Source organism: Agelaius phoeniceus, chromosome 1 (assembly GCF_051311805.1).
Source record: "Agelaius phoeniceus isolate bAgePho1 chromosome 1, bAgePho1.hap1, whole genome shotgun sequence".
Lineage (NCBI taxonomy): Eukaryota > Metazoa > Chordata > Aves > Passeriformes > Icteridae > Agelaius > Agelaius phoeniceus.
Genome location: NC_135265.1, coordinates 102,408,363 through 102,427,522, shown reverse-complemented (window position 1 = coordinate 102,427,522; position 19,160 = coordinate 102,408,363). Strand labels below are relative to the sequence as shown.

General features: G+C 43.3%; 1 protein-coding gene across 1 annotated transcript in view; it reads right to left on the bottom strand.

The window, feature by feature from the left end:
* APCDD1 (APC down-regulated 1) overlaps positions 1-18,545 on the bottom strand; it is a 28,189-nt gene extending 9,644 nt beyond the window's left edge. Inside the window, exons 1-3 of the mRNA XM_054645597.2 lie at positions 18,138-18,545; positions 8,653-8,836; positions 6,571-7,102 (exon numbers count right to left, since the gene is read on the bottom strand). Of these exons, the coding sequence (XP_054501572.1) occupies positions 6,571-7,102; positions 8,653-8,836; positions 18,138-18,195 (774 nt within the window). The 5' untranslated portion in view covers positions 18,196-18,545. The remainder of the gene's footprint in view (positions 1-6,570; positions 7,103-8,652; positions 8,837-18,137) is intronic.
* Between the last annotated feature and the right edge of the window lie 615 nt (positions 18,546-19,160).

The window sequence follows — 19,160 nt, the reverse complement described above, 5'->3', positions numbered from 1 at the left end:
GCACAGTGCAGTATTTTTAATACTGGGGCCTTGCTAGAAGGACTGGGCCCTATAATAGCCGGGAGATTCCTTCCCATGATGGGTGACACCTTGCAGCTCTGCAGCGCCAAAGCCATAGTGACAACATTCCTCATCCTTCCAGGTGTTTCTTTAAAGCCAATTTCTGAACTAATCCACAAAGCCATGTGTGCCAAAACAAGTCTGAATCTCTGGCTGAAAACTCAGTTCTTGTAGCTGGGGAGAAAATAGCTTAGGATCTAAAAATTCCCACCAACATTTTTTCTTATTGCTCTCCTGGTGTCTCAGCTGAAGTGGTAATAAGGACAGAGAGCTCTGGAAGCCAAGCAAGGGGGATTCCAATTAAAAAAAGCAAACGAAGATGAGGTTCCTTCATCTTTTTCCCAATTGCTATGGATAGTCAGAAACATAAACACTCCCAGCACAATTTAATTTTCTCTTAAGTTCTGTGGAATTCTATGGCTGCCTAAGACTAATTATCTGACATTGGCTATGCCACATAGTGTGTGACTGGGTCTGTCATGTTGTACCCAGCATATCCTTTTTGCAGGGAGACATGAGATGAGAGATGAGGCACTGGATTTCCTCAGGCACGGGCTCAGGCTTGAACTGTGTGTACAGTACAGAGCTAACCAGAATCCTGGGATGTTGTAGGGGCCAACAGCCACAAAAGCTGGGGTAAGAAACCCCTGCCACGCGAATGCACGTATTACCATGAGGGGAAGTGCTGAAAAACAGGGGAAAGAAAAGCCACACTCAGCTATGGCCTTGCACGCCTCCTGAATACCATGTGTCACAGGCAGGACTTGGTGGGTCTGGAATGAATCATGCCTGGTCAGGATGCTTTAAACCTCACCACCCAAGGAAACACAGTACCAGGTGTTAGTGTTAGTAACTAGTGCTCCCAGGATGAGTATAAATGGAAATTCTTGGGAGAACATCAATTCAAGGAAATGCTTCCAGCTCAACAAAAAAAGCTGGATGGCTTTGCTTCACACTGCCAAGGAGCCAAGTCCACAGGAAGGACACATTTATGAATTGCTCAGGATAGTATCAGGCTCTCTCCTCCACCACTGTAGATAACTGCAGACCAAGACAACACTTTAAAAAACGACCGCAAATTCTCTCCAGTACAAAAGTGATAATTTGCAGGCTTTGCATGACCTCATATGAAGCTGAGTTGACTAATGTGCATTAGCCTGGCTCTGGGGAGTTGACAAGCACGGCTGACACAGTTATAACTCAGCCTGCCAAATGGAATGAAGAAAAACGAAGATTTAAAACTTTAATTAAAAATCTTGAGGCAAGTAAAATGCTGGAGAGAGCGGTAACTCCTTTGCAGAGTTGTCAGATAGATATTTCTTTTGGTAGGGAACAGAGGTGCTGCAAGCAGGAAGGAGGGTGGAGATATGCTCAGATTTATCTGCAAATGCGTACCATGTATTCTAAGATATTGAGGAATGGTTTTTATTAACTGCTCTTATGAAGGGAAAGATAGTGAAGGAATCTCAAGGCACTACCATTACACAAGTGGCTGATCTATGATGTTGATTCTGTTGCACAACCCTGCATAAAACTGAAATAAACAACACCAATATGAAATGCAAAAGTCTTCTGGTTGTTCTTTTCTGGTATAAATGACTTTAGTGTGGGCAAAAGACAAGAACAAAGAAAAAACCAGACTTCTCAGATGAATGTGCTTGCATGTCATCTGTCCCATTAAAGTGATACTAAATTATGGTGACATGAATGTTTTATGAAGTATTAACAAAAAAAATTCCTGGAAAACCCGAAGGGACAGCTTGAATGTCCATTTTCAAGAATAAAGTATTCCCAAATAAAGCTGCCTTATGTGTTTATTATGCCCTTAAAAAGCATCCTATCTAGCCCTCTAAACCATGCAATATTACCACTGAGTCTTCCCTGCCCTTTTACAAAAGATGCAGCCACTGTGCTTAGATGCCAAAGGAATGTGTCTGTAGTTTACATACATATGCTGAGTTGACCTGGAGGCCTGGGCTAGGCTAAATAGTAAATTTTGATCCCTGGTGCTGCATTTGATTGTGACAGGCTTTTACTGCAGCTGCAGAGCAGACAGTGCTCAGTGCAGATGTGGCACCTTCAAAGGCGCAGGGCCACAGCCGACAGCGGTGCCGAGTATGGCAAGGGCCACCCTCAGCTAAAAGCTGCTTGCTTCCTCATCTCTCGGCACCACACACACTGTTGTTGTTCATAAACCTGGAATTAATCCACTTGAGCATTCTTCTGAATATTCCTACCTTGCTTCCCCTCATAATTTTCCTAACCAAGAGCCCTTTTCAAGTAAAAATGGACAAAAGGCACCCTTCAAGTGTTGCCTTAATCTAGAAGTCTAGTGGCACTACTCAGACAAACAAAGGAGTTTTGTCTGCCAAAATTGTACTTTTTGGTTGAGTTTTGCGTATTTCTCTGAGGCACTTCACATGCTTAACATCTATTTATTAACTTATGATTGCATTTCCCTGGGAGCTTCACAAGTACATAGCATTCCCCTAGAGATGAAGTCATTGTGTTTCAAAGAGATGAAGACTCCAATTTTTGAAAAGCATAGAAAACCTTGCACACTTTGCTTTTTCCTGGCTAAAGGAAAGCCCAAGTACCAGTCTTTCTCCATACATTGAATTTGTATCAGCTGCAAATTCCAGGTGCTGCTGGAAGTCAGGTCCCAGAGGTAAATAAAGTTGTAATAGGAATTGATTCATTAGTCACATTTTAAAGGGAAAACATCTTACAAAAAGAGTGTGCCCAGCAACTGATTGAGCATGACAAAGAGTGAAGGTTATCCTAGAGTGCTTTTTAGGTTTCTTGTGATGTTCCAGGCCATGTCAGCCTTATTCTTAAGTAATGATCTAATGAGAATGACTGGTCATGACAGCCCTGCTCTGATATTTCCAGTTACTCTGTCACATGATAAAATAGCACAAGGAGTTCTTTGTTTACAAAGCAATATTGCTGAGGCAATTACATGTGAAATAAGTCTCCCAGTACTGCTATTATACACATTTTCTGTAGTTTAGAGCAGACATTTCTGAAGATATTTTCTGTCCTGCACAGAGAATGAATACTGTATTCAAGCCTTCCTTCATGCTACAAGTCCCTGTATACTTTTGTGATATTACAACTAACCAGGCAGGTTGATGTTGGTCCTTGATGTTGTCCCAGCTGTGTCACAGACATCTTTTATGAAAAATCTTTTCCTTAGGATTTTTCCTCCTGAGAAGCTGAGAAGCCTCAGGAACAAAATGTAAACAATGATTATCTGCTGCTGTGGAATGCAACAGGTGGATCTGTGATTGGCCCATGTTAGTTGTTTCTAATTAATGGCCAATCACAGTGAGCTGGCTCAGAGAGTCCGAGACACAAGCCTTTGTTATCATTCTTTCTTTTTCTATTCTTAGCTAGCCTTCTGATGAAATCCTTTCTTCTATTCTTTCAGTATAGTTTTAATATAATATATATCATAAAATAATAAATCAAGCCTTCTGAAACATGGAGTCAAATCCTCGTCTCTTCCCTCATCCTAAGACCCCTGTGAACACAGTCACACAATTGGGAACATTTTGTGTAACACATGTGATGATGGCCAAGCAGTTCCCCCATCCTGCCCTTCCCAGCCATGTGCTCTCTCACACTGGCTGAAGAAGCTCCATGTGTGCTAGCCTGAATCACTCGATAAACTTGCAATGTCAAGAGACATCAAAGATCTTCATCTCCATTCATCAGCCAGTCCTAACTAGTATCCTGAGCCGGGTCAGAAAACAGCCAAGATAAATCTATATAGTGACCTATTCATCATCTGCACTCAAGAACTTCCACATATTTTATAGGAGGAATTTGTTTAAGGTATGTTCTTATCTAAGAGAATTCGTAAAGCCTTAAGAGATGACATATTATATGTTTTTATAAGCTCCCTGATTCTATAGGAACACTTGAGATACAGTAATCTGTGAATTTATTCAGATTTGCAGCTCAGCATAAAGCTGTCTGGCTTTTGGACAGCCCTTTTGATTTACCATCCCGTGGTGAAATCGCTGCAGGAATTTGGAAAAGGTCCAATTCTATTTGTTTAAAGTCCTGATCATGTGGCTTTGGCATTCCTAACATATCCAGCAATCATTTGTTTTTAATTACCGTTCATTTCAACCACATAAGTAATGAATGTGGCTACCACATCCAACTTACAGGCTGTGTAAACTCTTGGGCTGGGTGGAACTTTCTTCTATATAGAGGCTTAACTATAAATTTAACTCAAAATGTGAATCCTCTTAACTTATTTTAGGCAGGCCTTTATGAGTCTAAAATATAAATAAATAAAAAGGAAATGAAAAAAGCCTTAAATGAAAGATTCCACACAATACACCTATTTCACTTCAGAAGCAATTTCCTGGCCTCCCCAACCTCTTGGTATGACTGTAGAAACCTTAAAAAAACAAGTTGATTTAATGTTTCTATTTATTCATGGTGTCCAGTTTCCAGAGGAGTCTGTGACTTGTAGTTTTAAACTCAATTTAGCATTTAAACTCATTTTCAGCTGGGTCCCAGTGGAGCAACAATTAAAAAAGGAAACGAGTTCAAAAAGGAAGGGTTATAACCTTTCAATGGTATGTTTGCCTGGACTTCCAGAAAAAAAAGGGGAAAAAGCACTTCTGTTACTATTCTTCCTGCGTTTGGCAAACAGTAGGTCAGAGTGCCTGTTGAGAACCTGTTGGTATAGAGATCTTCATGCTTAGGTGCAAACCAACAAACCCACATCCTGGAATCTTTCATGGCAGCTGAAGCAAAGGTTCATTTTTTATGGTATTGCTATTTATATCCTGCTGAAAGCCTAGTACCAGCAGGCCTGGCTCCTCTCAGCTAACCTGTCTCAAGAAACACACCTTTCCTATGCAGAATTTGGTCCCTTGAGACACTATATTTTAGAGTGAAAAAGGGATGCTACGGTAGCAGAACACACAGGCAGGAAAATCATTACCTACAATTACAGCAGGCCTGGACAACAATCTTAATTTTCTAAAGCTGTCTGAAAGTACATCTGACTGCTCTGACTGTAATGAAATTACTACAAGGTGGAAGTGTAGGCATTTGCTGTCTTATATATCAACCCAGAATAAGACACTTAAATTAGACCAGAAAAACTACTCAACTACAGTGATTTAAATAAAGATTTTGTCTCTGTTTCAAGAGGTTGGAAAAAGATCTACAATGTTTTCTAGAACAGATACAATATAGCCGGTGTCTGGTAATTTCTATCTACAGGTACCTGCAAGGAAGAGATCTAGCAAAGAACCCTCACACCCAAATCAGTAAAGTGAAAGTTGATGTGGCTAATTAAAGAAAACCAAAATTTTGCAGAAGATTGTGCTGTGGTACATCTTCTGGTGCTGAAATTCTCTATTTTGGGAAGGTAAGTTTAAAAAGAAAACTCAAATTTGTCCTTGGTAACTTGAAGACAGCATAATGACGACAGAAATTACCACCGTTTTCATAAAGGTTTTCATAAAGCAAAACAGTTGACTGTGGATTAAAATGATCCCTAAGCCAGCTACAAAGCAATTAAAGGCAGATCACACAATGCTGTGTTTCCTGCTATTGCTGATAAGCTGTAACTGATTTTTGAACCATTTGTGGTGAGATGATTAAAAATGGTGGCAACCCATTAGCTGGAAGTGATGCTGTGGCAATGCCCAGCTGGAGCACACCGGTGGCAGTAGCACCTGGCAATGTGGTTCCAATTGCTGCCTGCCTTTGAAATGTCACCAGGAAAGATCTATAACAGCCTTCCTGCTACAGGCCATCAGTGTCTGTGCTTCCTGTTTGAGTTTTATTTAGCGCACCATGGGTTGATAAATTCCTGATGAAGCTGAGGGCACTTTGGGGCCCCTTTGAAAACTGAATTATCAAATGGAATTAGAGCCCCATTCAAAATTCACCTGTTTTTCATTTCATTAATGTGTGCGCCTATGTCTGGATCCATGGCCTGTGCAGTCTTTCAGGTTTTTTTCCCTTCATGCTGCCCCTTCCATGTGTTTACCTTCCAATTTCCTTGTCTCCTCTTCAGGTTATGGATCACCCAACTTCCATATGCTGATATTCATATTTGATTTTCTCTCTCCCTGGTCTCCCCCACAGCCATAGAAGTGTTCACTGATGCCTGTTCCTCTTCTGCTGTCTCAGTTCTATATGAAACCTTCCTCTCAGCTGCTAGCCTACAACCATGGCCCCAGCCAACCACTCCCACTTCTGGCTACAAGTCTCTGATTCCATCTTCAGAGTGGCCTTTACTGAGTTTACTTCATGAGATCACTTTTTTTGCATATTTGCAGTCACATAAACCACAGCAAAGTTACTGTTCTCACAAAGTAAGTTCTGTTATCTTCTGTTAATTATGGATCTAATCAACCCCCTGTATTAGAAGCACATGTAGATTTTAGGTTACATCAGAGGAACTGAGTGATTTGGGCTTCATCAGCAATGTCTTAAAAAGAGGATATATGCAAACCCCCAGACACGTACCTTGGCATTTTGAAGAGGAGGCTGGTAACTAGAGGGCCGATAGAACCTCCTCTGAGTAGCATCAGTGTGAATGTCTCCGAGGAATAGCTCCTCCACAAGGTGGTCTACATTGAGGTGCAGGTACTGCTTCTCCACACGGATCAGCTGAAGCTCGTGCATGGCAAAATTCAGAGCTTTGGTGCATTCACAGCCGTTCTCTTCTCTCAGCAAATCATAGCTCACATCCTGCTCCCAGGGACTATCTCCTGGGATAAATCCAGGACACGTCTGGTTCACCAACTCACTTAATTTTTTGGCTACTGCTTCGTTGTGGCATATGATCTGCACGCTGCGGAGCTGATAGTCGGCCTCGGTGCCGCCGCGGATGATCCAGGACGCCTGCCGGAGGCGAATTTTGCCTCGTATGACTAAGGTGTAGATGGGGTTGGTGCAGCGATTGCCTCCGTAGTAGAACTGATAGGCCTTGAAGGTGTTGTTGTGGTAGAACCTGTAAGACCTTGTGATGAACTCTGGGCCCGCTCTAACTTCGCAGCTGTGGGAGGAAAGAAAGTGTGGAAACAAAAATTTTAGCAAGGTGGCACATCATGGGCAACATGACCCACCTGGGCCCACAGAGACACCTGGGTGCTTAGATCCCTCCAGCAGGAATAGGAGTAAATAGGAACTAGGCATCTGTGGCCTGCCAATTATCCAACAATTGCCCCTGCTGCTATTAATACACTGCTTCATGGTGATCATATCTAAAGGCTTTATCTTGTAGGCTTAAATACTTTGAATTGTGTTTTGCTTTTGCCTTTTGTCTAGGGACCACCATGTGACTCAATTCTTTGTTGAAAATAGTAGCAGCTTATTAACATCTATTGCTCTCATTTGCACGGTAGATTTAGCAGAATGACTGATAACATCAGAAAGTGAAATGTCATATGTCCAGGGAACAGCAAAAAGAACTGGCTTATAAGCTGCTCTGGAAGTTTCTCTGTGTAACTCCACTATCTCTGGTCTGCTATGGATATGCAGGATCATATCCTGAGTTTTCCACTCAAAAATTCAACAGGGGTGGAAGTTAGTGCAAACTTCTGATTGTTAATGCAAAACTTCCCCCCCACCCCTTATTTTTTCTGGAAGTGTAAATGGCAGTTAAATTCCACTTCCCCTAGGAAGCCCTTCTGTGCCTTCAAACTTGTTCCCCTTGTCACCTCTACACTGCTTAATATAAACAGAACTGTAGAATTGTTAAGGTTGGAAAAGACCTTTGAGTCCAGCCATTGAGTCCAGCCATTAACTCAGCACCACAATGTTCACCACCAAGCCACACCCCAAGGGCCACATCCACACATCTTTTGAACACTTTTAAACACTTCCAGAAATGTTAACTTCCAGAGATGTTAACTCCACCACTTCCCTGGGCAATGCCTGACCACTCTTACAGTGAAGAAATTTTTCTTAATATCTAATCTAAACCTCCCCTGGTGTAACTTGGGACCATTTCCTCTCATCCTGAAATACACTCCTTTCTGTTAAAAAAACCCCCAGTCTTTCCTACTACAAGTCACTTCCAATGAGCTTGTGAATATTGCCTGCTGAGACACAGAAAGCAAAACAGCTCTCTGAAACACAAGTCACCAGGTATAAAGAGCAACAGAACTAGTGAAATACAGCTTCTTAATTTCTTTTGCTAATAAAAGTTGTGCTAGACCCGTGCTCTGAAAACAAGGACCCATTCAATGGATCTAATGCATGGAGACAAATATAGTACAATGTTATGTTTGAATGAGCATCCATTTTGGCAGCTTGGTAGGCTCCTTCCTATTCAGAGAGATTTAAAGATCTTTCACAGCATGCTGTTTAAAATCCAGACAATAAATTGATTCATCAAGACAGCTTTATGGCATGCTATTTTAATGTTCATAATGCTGCTCCTTCTCCTTTTATGCATAAACATATAGAGAGCATCTGGAATTTAGAGCATCACCATATTAAAGAAAATATTTCTGTTGAAAGTGGGAATATTCATCCCTCCCTCTCTGCTTTTTTACCATCTTCTCTTCCCCATCCCAAGCATCTTGTTTTATTTTTCCTTACCCAGTAGAGACCCAGTGGCCCTCAATATTGGGAGGCATCTGTACGGTGATGCGGGCTCCATTGTGAAGGTGTTTCAGCATATGATGGCACTGTGACTCCTTGAAAGCCCTCCAGGCACTCTTCTCTAAGGACCGAGGGTAGGTCCTGCTGTCTGGGTGCAGAAGAGCAGAACCTTCTCCCAGCCCTGTGACAGAAAGTGTAAATTACATCATGAGACCCTGCTGAGTGGGGCTTCCATGTGATAAAGGACATTGTGACCATCTTGAGTTGAATGACACTTATTCATATTGTTATGTGTCTGGGCAAATACTGTTTACATTTATTTTCTCATATGAAAACAAACAAAAAAAATAATGGGAAGCTCTTCCTTTCTGTCACACTACTCATAATCCATTAAATAAATTTATGAAATAAACTGAGGAAAAGAGCTTGAACTGAAGTGCTGTGTTTCCACACCCAGGAGATGTGGCTCTGAAACTGATCTTTATAGACACCTCTGTAATCTCTGGTCAGGACAATCAAAAACTTAGACTTTCAAACTTTCAGAAAGTTGCATCCAGATCCAGACACAAACTTTGCGGTTTCAGCCCTCCTCTAATTTGAACGCTTCTATAATAAACTTGCAAATAAAGACTACTCTTTAAAGTCAAGGGAAAACAGATATTAAAAGCAAAGCCTCTGCACACAGGAAGCCTCTGTGATGACTGAGGTGGTCAATTAAAGGCAGATCCTTCTATTTTTATTTTAAAGGGGAAAAGGAATTTCAAAAGCTAACTTTATCTCCAGCACACAGTAATTTTGGTTTCTAGTAATGTATACATACAACATCTACCAGCATGCTCTCTACACAATATTAATTGAACAAAATGAATACATAGCTTCAAAAGGAATGTGCCTTTACTCTTTTAGACACAGCCTGCTCTTAGATATTTTGGAAAACACGGATCAAAAGAAAATCCCACATCTAGGGGTTAAAAGGTGACAAACATAAACCTTACAGAACGTGTTGGAAACTGTATTACATTGCCAGAAGGAATTTGAGCACCAGAGGGCTACAAAATGGATAAGGGGTGGGTTGAAGGGGCTGTTTGAGTGCCTGGGAATTTGGGGCAGCTATCTCAGGAAAGGGATGTCTCACTGTAAGATGCTTCCAGGGCCAGGGTCTGGGATTCATCCCCATATTTTCTGCTGCCTTCTTCTGACCTGGATAAGAAATGGGGCTGTTGGGGATCACCAGTGGGAACCACCCAGTACAGGATCCTATGCTTTATGCCTCAGGCCCCATCTGATATTTGGGCATGTGTCTGGTGTTAGGTAGACACTTTCTTAAGTCTTTCCCATTTCCTATTAAAAAGAAAAAAAAGAAAAAAGAAAAAAGAAAAAAGAAAGGAAAAAAAAGAAAAAAAAAAAGGTAATTCATTGTGTTATTGTGTTGGCTAGGTCTTAGATCTTCTGGAAGAAACTTGGGTAGCACCTGGGAAAATGGCATTGCCAAAATTATAAATACATGTCAACCATTTAAAATCAGCCATTCCTCAACTAAACAGAAGCAAAGACTTGTCCAGGAGACAGGGTAAAAAATGATCAGAAAGAATACAATAAATACCTTAACTTAAACAGTGCTCACCATTGAACAAGGCCAGGATTTAATGAAATTAATGAATACAACCTCACAAAATCTTTTCTGGAAAATCTGATAGCTTTGTTATGTTGCAGGTTACAAACAATTCTTAAATGTGAATGAGAATTTATGTCCTTGCTTTCTATAAGGTAATAAATACTAGGGATGCTTTGATATTTGAGCACACTGCATGAGATGCCCTTACAGAAACCTGATTTTCAGGGGATCAGTATTTCTCCCTTTCTGGAAGTCAGAGATTTCTCAGGTATTTCTACATTGCTGAGCAGAGCCACTCATGCTAGCACCAAACAACTCCCCCACTCTGCAGCCAGAAATGGTAGAGCCATGACAGGGTGATGCTCTGCTTGAAGTGACTACATCTTTGGACAGGCAGGATTGACTAGGTTGGGTCTGTGCTTCATGTCCATGCAAGGTACATGGCAGAGGTTGTAGCCACCAGTGCTATCTTGCAACATGGTGTCTCCTGCAGACAAATTATCTCACACTGAAAAAAGACTTTGAAAATTCACATTTCCTTTTGAAGTTGTTAAACATTTGAAATTTGCCATCAGAAGAAGGTTTTGAAATTTTTCAACTAGCTATTTTCAATGCATATTTATTGTACCACTTGCTTTTATGCAGCTGTATTTTGCCTAGTTCATGTCATATGATTCATGAATACAGATGCATTTAGAAATGATTTATTCATTTAGACATACTTGGGGATTTAATTTCTTCAAGCAAAAATCCTTCTTTGGGAGGACACCATCTTGTATGTGCACATATCAAAGAAAAAAACGCAATAACCACATCAGACATTTCCAATTATTCCCTGAAGGAAATGATGAAAAGAAGTTTTTGAAAAGGAGTCAAACTTTATGCGGTATTATACAGTGTCTTCTTTGATATAGCTCAGAAGCAATTGTATCTCAGCTCTCCATGTCACATGAATGTAGTTCTGTCTGCAACTTGCAAGTGATAAACTGCAGCTAGGGAATGGAAGGGAGATTTGCATCGACAGGCCTAGAGGAAAGAGGGTATTTGTTTGGGACTCTATCCATCCAACTGTGACAAACGAAGGCAAGAACAAATTCAGGTAATCAAGAGAGGCATGAGAACATAACGAAGGCTGCAGAGACACAGGGAGAGATGTAGAAAACACACACATAGAATGGTTTGGGCTGGAAGAGACATTAAAAATTAACCAGTTCCACTTCCCCCTGACTATGGGCAGGGACATCTTCTACAGGACCAGACTGGTCAAGGCCACATCCAGCCTGGACTTGAACACTTCCAGGGATGAGGCATCCACAACTTTGCTAGGCAACTTGTTTCACTGCCTCATCACCCTCACAGTAAAGACTTTCTTCCTAAACAAAGAAAGGATTGGATTTAGATCTAAACTAAACCTGCATCTTTCAGTTTAAAGCTGTTCCCCTTGTCCTATCACTACATGCCTCTGTAAAAAGTCCCTCTCCAGCTCTCTTGCAGGATCTCTTAAGGTTCTGGAAGGTGCTCTAAGGTTTCCCCAGAGCCTTCTCTTCTGCAGGCTGAACAACCCCAGCTCTATCAGCCTGTTGCCACAGGAGAGGTGCTCCAGCCCTCTGAATATCTTCGTGGCCTCCTTTGGACTTGTTCCAGCATGCCCATGTACTTCTAATGCTGGGGACCCCAGAACTGGACACAGTACTTGAAGTGGGATCTCCCCAGAGCAGAGGGACAGAATCCCCTGCCTTGCCCTGCTGCCCACTCTGCTTTGGATGCAGCCTGTGATGTTTGGCTTTCTGGGCTCCGAGCGCACATATTGAGCTTCTCATCAACCAACACCTCAAGTCTTTGTCCTTGGGGCTGCTCTCAGTAATGCTAAACGCCATCACAGGACCAGAATATCAGAATATGAAATACAGAATAAAATTAAGAGACAGCAATGGGACTACCTAGGTTTGCCTTGCTGGAGCAAGTAACTACTCAATTTAGTGCAAACTTCTTCCTTACAAAGAGGTAATTTCAACACTTTTGTAGTTACTGACATATGCCTGTAGATACAACTGCCACACAAAGGAGATGTAATTTCCCCTTTGTACCATCTGCAGGTCAAACACTGAGACCAGTGATATGCTCCCCACACAGAGCAGTAAATCAAACACCATCTTCTGTGTTTTTCCTCACAGCAGGTGCTCAGAGGCAGTGCAGTGCCCCCCGCTCCACCCTTGGCAGTGCACACGAGGTGTTCTGCAAAACTGAGGAACTGCAGGGATGATTCACTTATTTTAAAAGATCCATTTGGCCATGTTAAATGAGACATTGCTGGAAAGGCTCAAGGTTAAAACATGCATTCACAAAACTGGGAAAAGAATTTCATGACTCTTTAGAAGCCCACTTTGGATAGTAGATGCAGTTGCAACATAGTTGGAGCCATTATTTCATTCAGAGAGATCCAAGTCTGCTATTCTCTATAGCACTGACAGATGGTAGGTTTCAGTATCTTCATGACTGAGTATCTCAGACTCAACTGAGAATATTTCAGACTCTCTCCGACTGTTTGAATTTTTGTGTGTTATGAAGGAATATTACCCACTTGTTAAAAAATATAAACCCAAAATCCACCCACTATGTTACTACTCAACAGTGTGACAGAATTCAAACAAACAAACAAATAAACAAAAAAATCTTTGCATGAGACCAATAACAATAATTTTGTGAGGTCTCTGGTTGGCTCTCACTTTAGCTACACCAAACCAGAGATTGGTATGATTGTATTCCCACCCCATAGCATTTGTTTTCACAAAGGAGCAAGTCCAAAAGGGAAAGGAAAATTCCAGAATCCGCCTGAAATACCAGGTGGCAAAACAAAAGCATGTTATGATGATCTGATATCCAGCTTCCCTTTCAAAATCAAGCCCTAGCAGTGACACAGCTTTAGCATGAAACTAACTGAATATAGCATGAGAGGTGCTACAGCTCACTGGGGATCCCTGCCCAGACCCTCAGAGATCACACAGTTCTTTGAGGGCCTGTGATCTCAGATCACACTTTACAGGATCCAGCATCCATCTGAGTGGGAAAGTGGAGGCCTGTACCACTGCCACGCCAGTAAGACGTGGATAGGAGCATGTACCACACCAGACAGAGGGCTTCAGGCTCTCATGTTGACCTATAAACCTGTATCTGATGTGGGAACAACCATTCAAGATAAAAATAATTGTTAAGGGAAGATAGGTTACTTTCAAGTTCTTCAAAGATTTCTGCTCATAGCTGCGAGTAAAATACAGATCTTAAAAGGGCAATCTGTTGGCAGCCCATTACCCAAACGTGATTCAAAAATGGTTATGACAAAGCTCTCTGCCAACATTTCTGAAAAAACTGCAAGCTGCTAGAATGAATGTTTTGGTTTTCTGAAAAATAGCATGCAAATACTGTACAACTGCAACAAAGATAATACGTAGAGTTGTGCTTGAACACAGATAGTTTAAATTTAATTTGTGCCTCAACACCCTGGCCAAATTCTGTTCGGAGCTATGCCAGACTGCTAAAGCACAAGGCAAATAATCTTAAACTGTTTAGATTTTATCACTTTAATGAACGTCTCTACCAGAATCTAAACCACGGCTTTGAGCATGTCCAAGTGTAAACCAGTCTGAAAGCTACCAGGTGTTCTGCAGGTTCATCCTTTGCTAGATCGCTGGAGACATGTTACCTCAAAGTAGGATTCAAACCTGGCTTTAGACTGGGATTGCTCAGCAGGAACCACTTAGCTTTTTTTTTTCCTAATTTCTAGTGATGTAAATACAGAAGAAAAAAATTTTATTATGAAGTAAAACAACCTCAAGTGATAGCATAAGTTCAAAAGAAGCAATGGCTTAATCTCTGACAGAAATATTTTAACATTCATGCTTTACTCCTGCAGCAACCTTTTTTCAAGTTAGAACTTGTCTGAAACTGGAAAAACCTTACAACAGATAAAGAATAATTGGCTGGATTAACTTTATAGCTCTCCTTATCTGGGCAGTTGCCCTGCACAATTAAATAAATAGACATTTGGATCATGCTTTTTCTTGATGTGGGATAGTGTCAGATAATGCCTATGACAGGCTTTTACCTCCAGTGCAAGCTTACATAATTGCCATGGAGAATATAATGTCCTGTTACCAAGCCACGAGCTGTGTTTACCAGTGTTTTCCCTGCACTTGAAACTTCAAAGAGTCCTCGCAAGACTGGGGCCCAAATTAGCTACTACAAACAAAAGGGTTGGGAAAGGAAAGCCGGGTTTTATGGCCAGGGAAGCAGACAGGACAATGACTTCCTTTCACATGTATCTGTTGCCTCTCTTGTGCACACAGAGTTTCCAAGTGCAGCTTTTGAAGAGAGGAAAAATGAACGCTTCAGAACATGGAAGATCCTGAGGAGGGATCCAAAGTATGTCTACATGGGACAGCTAAAAAGAAACCCCCTCAGAGCTGACAGGCCCAGCATGGAGGTCCCCTGTTACCCTACAGCTTGGTCCTCATTCAATGCCCTCTCTTGGAAGAGGTCAGAGACCAGCAGTTACACAGCCCATAACCTCTGCTTAGCTGAAGTTCTTAATTGGGATGGGTGCTGCTATGTGTGCAAGGTGAAATGGCACAGCCCAGAGTGAGGGTTTCTTTATGAAACCATGAAGGGTTAAAGCCCATTTTCCTTCAGGGCAGTGGGAACTCTGCCCCTGACAGGAATGGGTGCAGTGCTGGGATGTCTATGCAGTTCAGTATCAATGGTAGTTTGGTCTTGCCCTCTTTGCAAGAACCATCTGCCCTCTGTCAGAGCATCTGCTCCGTCCTGTACCCACACCTTGGCACTGGGGTTTATTCATGCAGAACTGCCCCCAGCTTCCCTGGCACTTGTGTCCAAGTGAAGACAGTGCTAAACAAACTCACTACAGATAGTCCTGCCCTCTATCAGCCCTAAATAGTCACCTCACTAATGAAATCCTACCCTTGCCTTGGATAGCTGAAGGAATTGCCTCCAGTGTGGTTGAGGCACTTTTGGGCCCCACTGTGTGCCAGCCTACTTTCTACAGGCACCCTACAGAGCACAAAAAAGTTGTCCTCTCTGTTGATGACATCAACATCTTACCACTGTGTTAGCCCACAGTCAAGCTACAAAAATGAGTGCAATGGAATTTACTCTGACAAACGTGTGAATAAAATTTAGTCCATCTTCTAACTCTTCCTGCAAATTCTCCAACTCTTACACTAAGCACTGTGTCTTCCCATCTTTTTATTGTCTTCCAGATTTTGAAATGCATTATTTAACTGAGGAAACAGATCACATATGTCTCCAGCACAGAGCACAATATATGTTCATTCTATGGCTATGGAATCTCCTGATGCATTTACTTATTATTTTTGTGAAAAAGTTTTGAAATAAAACACTACTATATAACTAATTTAAGCAACACTGCCAGAGAACTTTTAAAAGCATAAGAAGTTTTGCTCTAAAAAGCCTATCAGTCTTGTTTTCATTGTCTTTATTAGTACCATTTCCATGATGTTATTGACTAATTGTTTTAAAGTTTCTAACTCATTACTCTAACAGTAGCATAATCAGAAATATACTAAAGCTTTTTTTTTAAGCATCTGTATTTATAAAAAGAAAAGGTTATGTTTACAAAATAAATTAGCCAAATTTGTTTTAAATCCACTTGAACGTAGCTCTTATTATTCAGGTTTTTTGGACTTGAATGATCTTAGTGTTTGACATCTGAAACTTCTGTGGCTTTTTGTCTAAGCAAAGAAAACAGTGATAATGGACAACTTCCAGCTGCAAACCTGTTTTTTTTGTTTTTTTTTTTTTTTGTGACACTGTACATGTACAGGTTTTATTTTGATTAATGAAAACTAGTTTTTCTGAATTTCAACTCAGTGACGTTAAAGCAGGCATTTCTTAATGTAATGAAAGCAGAAGAAGCTCTAGCCTTACAGGACATTTTAACTTCTGTCACAAAGCTTTAAGCCTTAAAAAGCCTCAACCACCCACCCACACTCACTCACTTTTAACCCTCAAATTGCCATATGCAATAGAAATCTAGAAAGGAAATGCTGCACGCTGCAAAGAGGCTTAGCAGTGCAATCCCCTGGGATTCCTGGTTATTCTTACACATTAGCAATTTGGGATAGCTGTGGATCAAAGGATGCTTCTACTGACTTTATGGCATGGATGGAAAAGCTCTAGACCAAGTTAAAGCCAACAGGGTAAAGACATTTCCATGGGCTATATTTCAGTGCCACTGATATAATTTTCAAGTTTGTAAGAGGGCAGTAGTTTCCAAACTCTGATCCAAACTGTGGACTGCTACATTACCAAGGTACTTGTCTTCATATACAAGGCAGTGAGTTGTATCTTTCTACAAGAACTTTGGTTTATGTAATTTGGTGAAATATAACTGCAGATGGAAGAAATGGATGACTTTTCTTCATCATCCTCTTTTGGCAGCTGCTGTTTTGATCTGATCACTGGCCCTGATTTGTTTCCTGCTCCAGCCAGCATTCAGCTCTGCTCTGTAATTCCAAGCAGATGAGCCAGGGAGTCCAACCCTGCAATTACACCTCCTCTCTTTACCCTCTAACTTCAAGTCTTCCATTTCAACTTTTGCATCTCAGATCACAGAGTTTAAAGAACACCTCTGGCGTCCTGTCAGGTCTGGCTCAGCTAAACATGTTTCTACACTCTCTGGATCTCATAGCTGAGCTGTGAGAAGAGTATAAACCCCCTCCTGGGGATCAGAGCCTCCTACTCTTTCTTTCTCTAAACAAAATATACCATCAGAAGCCCATGCTCTTTATTATTTATTAAATACCATAGTGTGTGCTTAGCACTTGTACAAACACAGAGAGAGACAATCCCTGCTTCACAAAATCAACCCCAGGAATAGCTTTGAAATCCTTAACCCCAGCTCACAGATCTCCCACTGAATCCATGTAGGTCACCTGCATTTTAACAGTTAAAAAAATTCCTCTTTTTACGACTAAGCTTGGGGTCCTAAGAAATTTAACTGATGGAGGCTGGATGCTACAAAGGACTTCAGAATTAGGAACACTCTCCAAAATGATGCTGTAACCGAGTAGCTTGAGTCGCACTTTCAGAAGGATATCATACCCAGATTTTTCAAATCTGGCTGCCAAATGTTAGACATACCTAAGCAGCTCATTAAACTGCCTTCTTTTCAGAAGTTTCTCTTGAAGAACACTGGCTTTCTGAAAAGATCGGTTATCTGTTTAAAGGCCTAAAAATCAATTTACAAGATAAATTTGCAAGTTTAAATACTCTGAGTTTTCTCACTAAAATTTTGCATGCTGTGTAGTTTCAGAGAGATGTCAGTCCAGGGTTAAACTGAGAGGCTGTCAAAGCAGGACTGTGTGTGATAACACCGAGAATTTTTGTGCTCTGCAGCAAAACAATTTTAGCTGCTCAAAAGATCCGGTGCTGGCACACTTTGCTACCGAAGCCTTCCCAGGTAACTTCTCCACGCCAAAAAACGCTTCCCGATAAGAGGAAGAACGCGGGCCCCGCAGGGCGTCTCGGCCAAACGCGCCGGAGTTCGGCAGCGCCAGCTCTTGCCGGAGATGAGTAAAGAAACTTTGTGTGAGGTGCCCGGACCAACTCCTCCATCCAAGGAGTCCCAGGCTGCAACGCAATCCGCCGGGGCGCTTTCGGCGGTGCCGCTCCCCATCCTCCGCCCCGGGCAGGCGGGACCCGGCGCCCGCGGGCACCACGGGAGAGCGCACCCACCCGCGCCCCTCTGCGCCCCCAGAGCGGCTCTGGGCCCCCCGCACCCCAGCCGCTTTGGGGGCACCCGCGGGCCGAGCCCCGCCGGCAGCGCACTCACCGTGCAGCAGCAGGGCTGGGAACAGGTACCGCATCAGGCTGCCGTACGGGGCGGACATCTCCGCGGCTCGCAGCGCTCCTCGCCCGCTCCTGCGCTCCGGCCGCCGCCACTCCCGCCGCGCCGCCCGCGCCTCAGCGCCGCCGCGGGCAGCCCACGGCCCGGCGCTGGGGGGCAGGCGGCTGGCGGGCCGGGGGACACGGGCACCCTCCGGGACCGCCGCCGCCGCCGCTGCGGCTCCTCAGGGCTCCCGCCCCGCACGCCGCCGACCCGGCAGGGCTCCGGCTCGGCCGCCGCCGCTCGGTGCCCGAGGATGCCCGCGCCGCAGCTGCCGCGTCCCCGCTCGTCTCCGCGCAGCGCGGCGACGGCTCCGCTTCATATTTCCCCTTCCAGCAGGAGGAGGAGGCGTGGTCAGGAGGTGGGGACTCCTCCCGGGGCGGCCCCGCCGCTGGGCTGGCGGCAGCGCCGGACAGCGCTCCCACGGCGGGGGAAGGGGCGCTCGGGACCCGCCGGGCGGATCCGCAGGGGCGGAGCGGACGCCGCGCTGTGAGGGCACCGGGCACCTCGGGGCTTTGCCATCGGCTGGGATGTGCACGTGGCGGGCTGGGGATCCCGAGGGAGAGAGCGCAGCGGCTGCTCCGTCCTCCCGCGGCTGCGGGCGCGGAGGTGTCGGCTGGGCTGCGGCTCCCGGGGCCGGCCGGAATCTCTCTTCCCTGGGAGTGCGAAGCGCGACTTCGCCTTCGCGACCGTAAGCTGGAGAGAAAGAAAGTTGGTGTGCGTCCTCTCTTCAAAAGGAAACCTCTGTGTAGTTACTGCTTTCCGTGTAAATCCGGCATTTTATAAGCTAAAAATGCTTGTCAGGGATGCCTTTGGTGATGCACTCTCCTGCATGCATTCCCCCATGTCTCTTGTTGACTAGTTTTGCTTTTTTCTCTCGTCTTGGGCCCTGGTCATGCAAACATGCATGGACTTAATGTACCTGTGGGTGACTCGTGCCTGAGTTTAATCACGGGACTTGCATTTGTG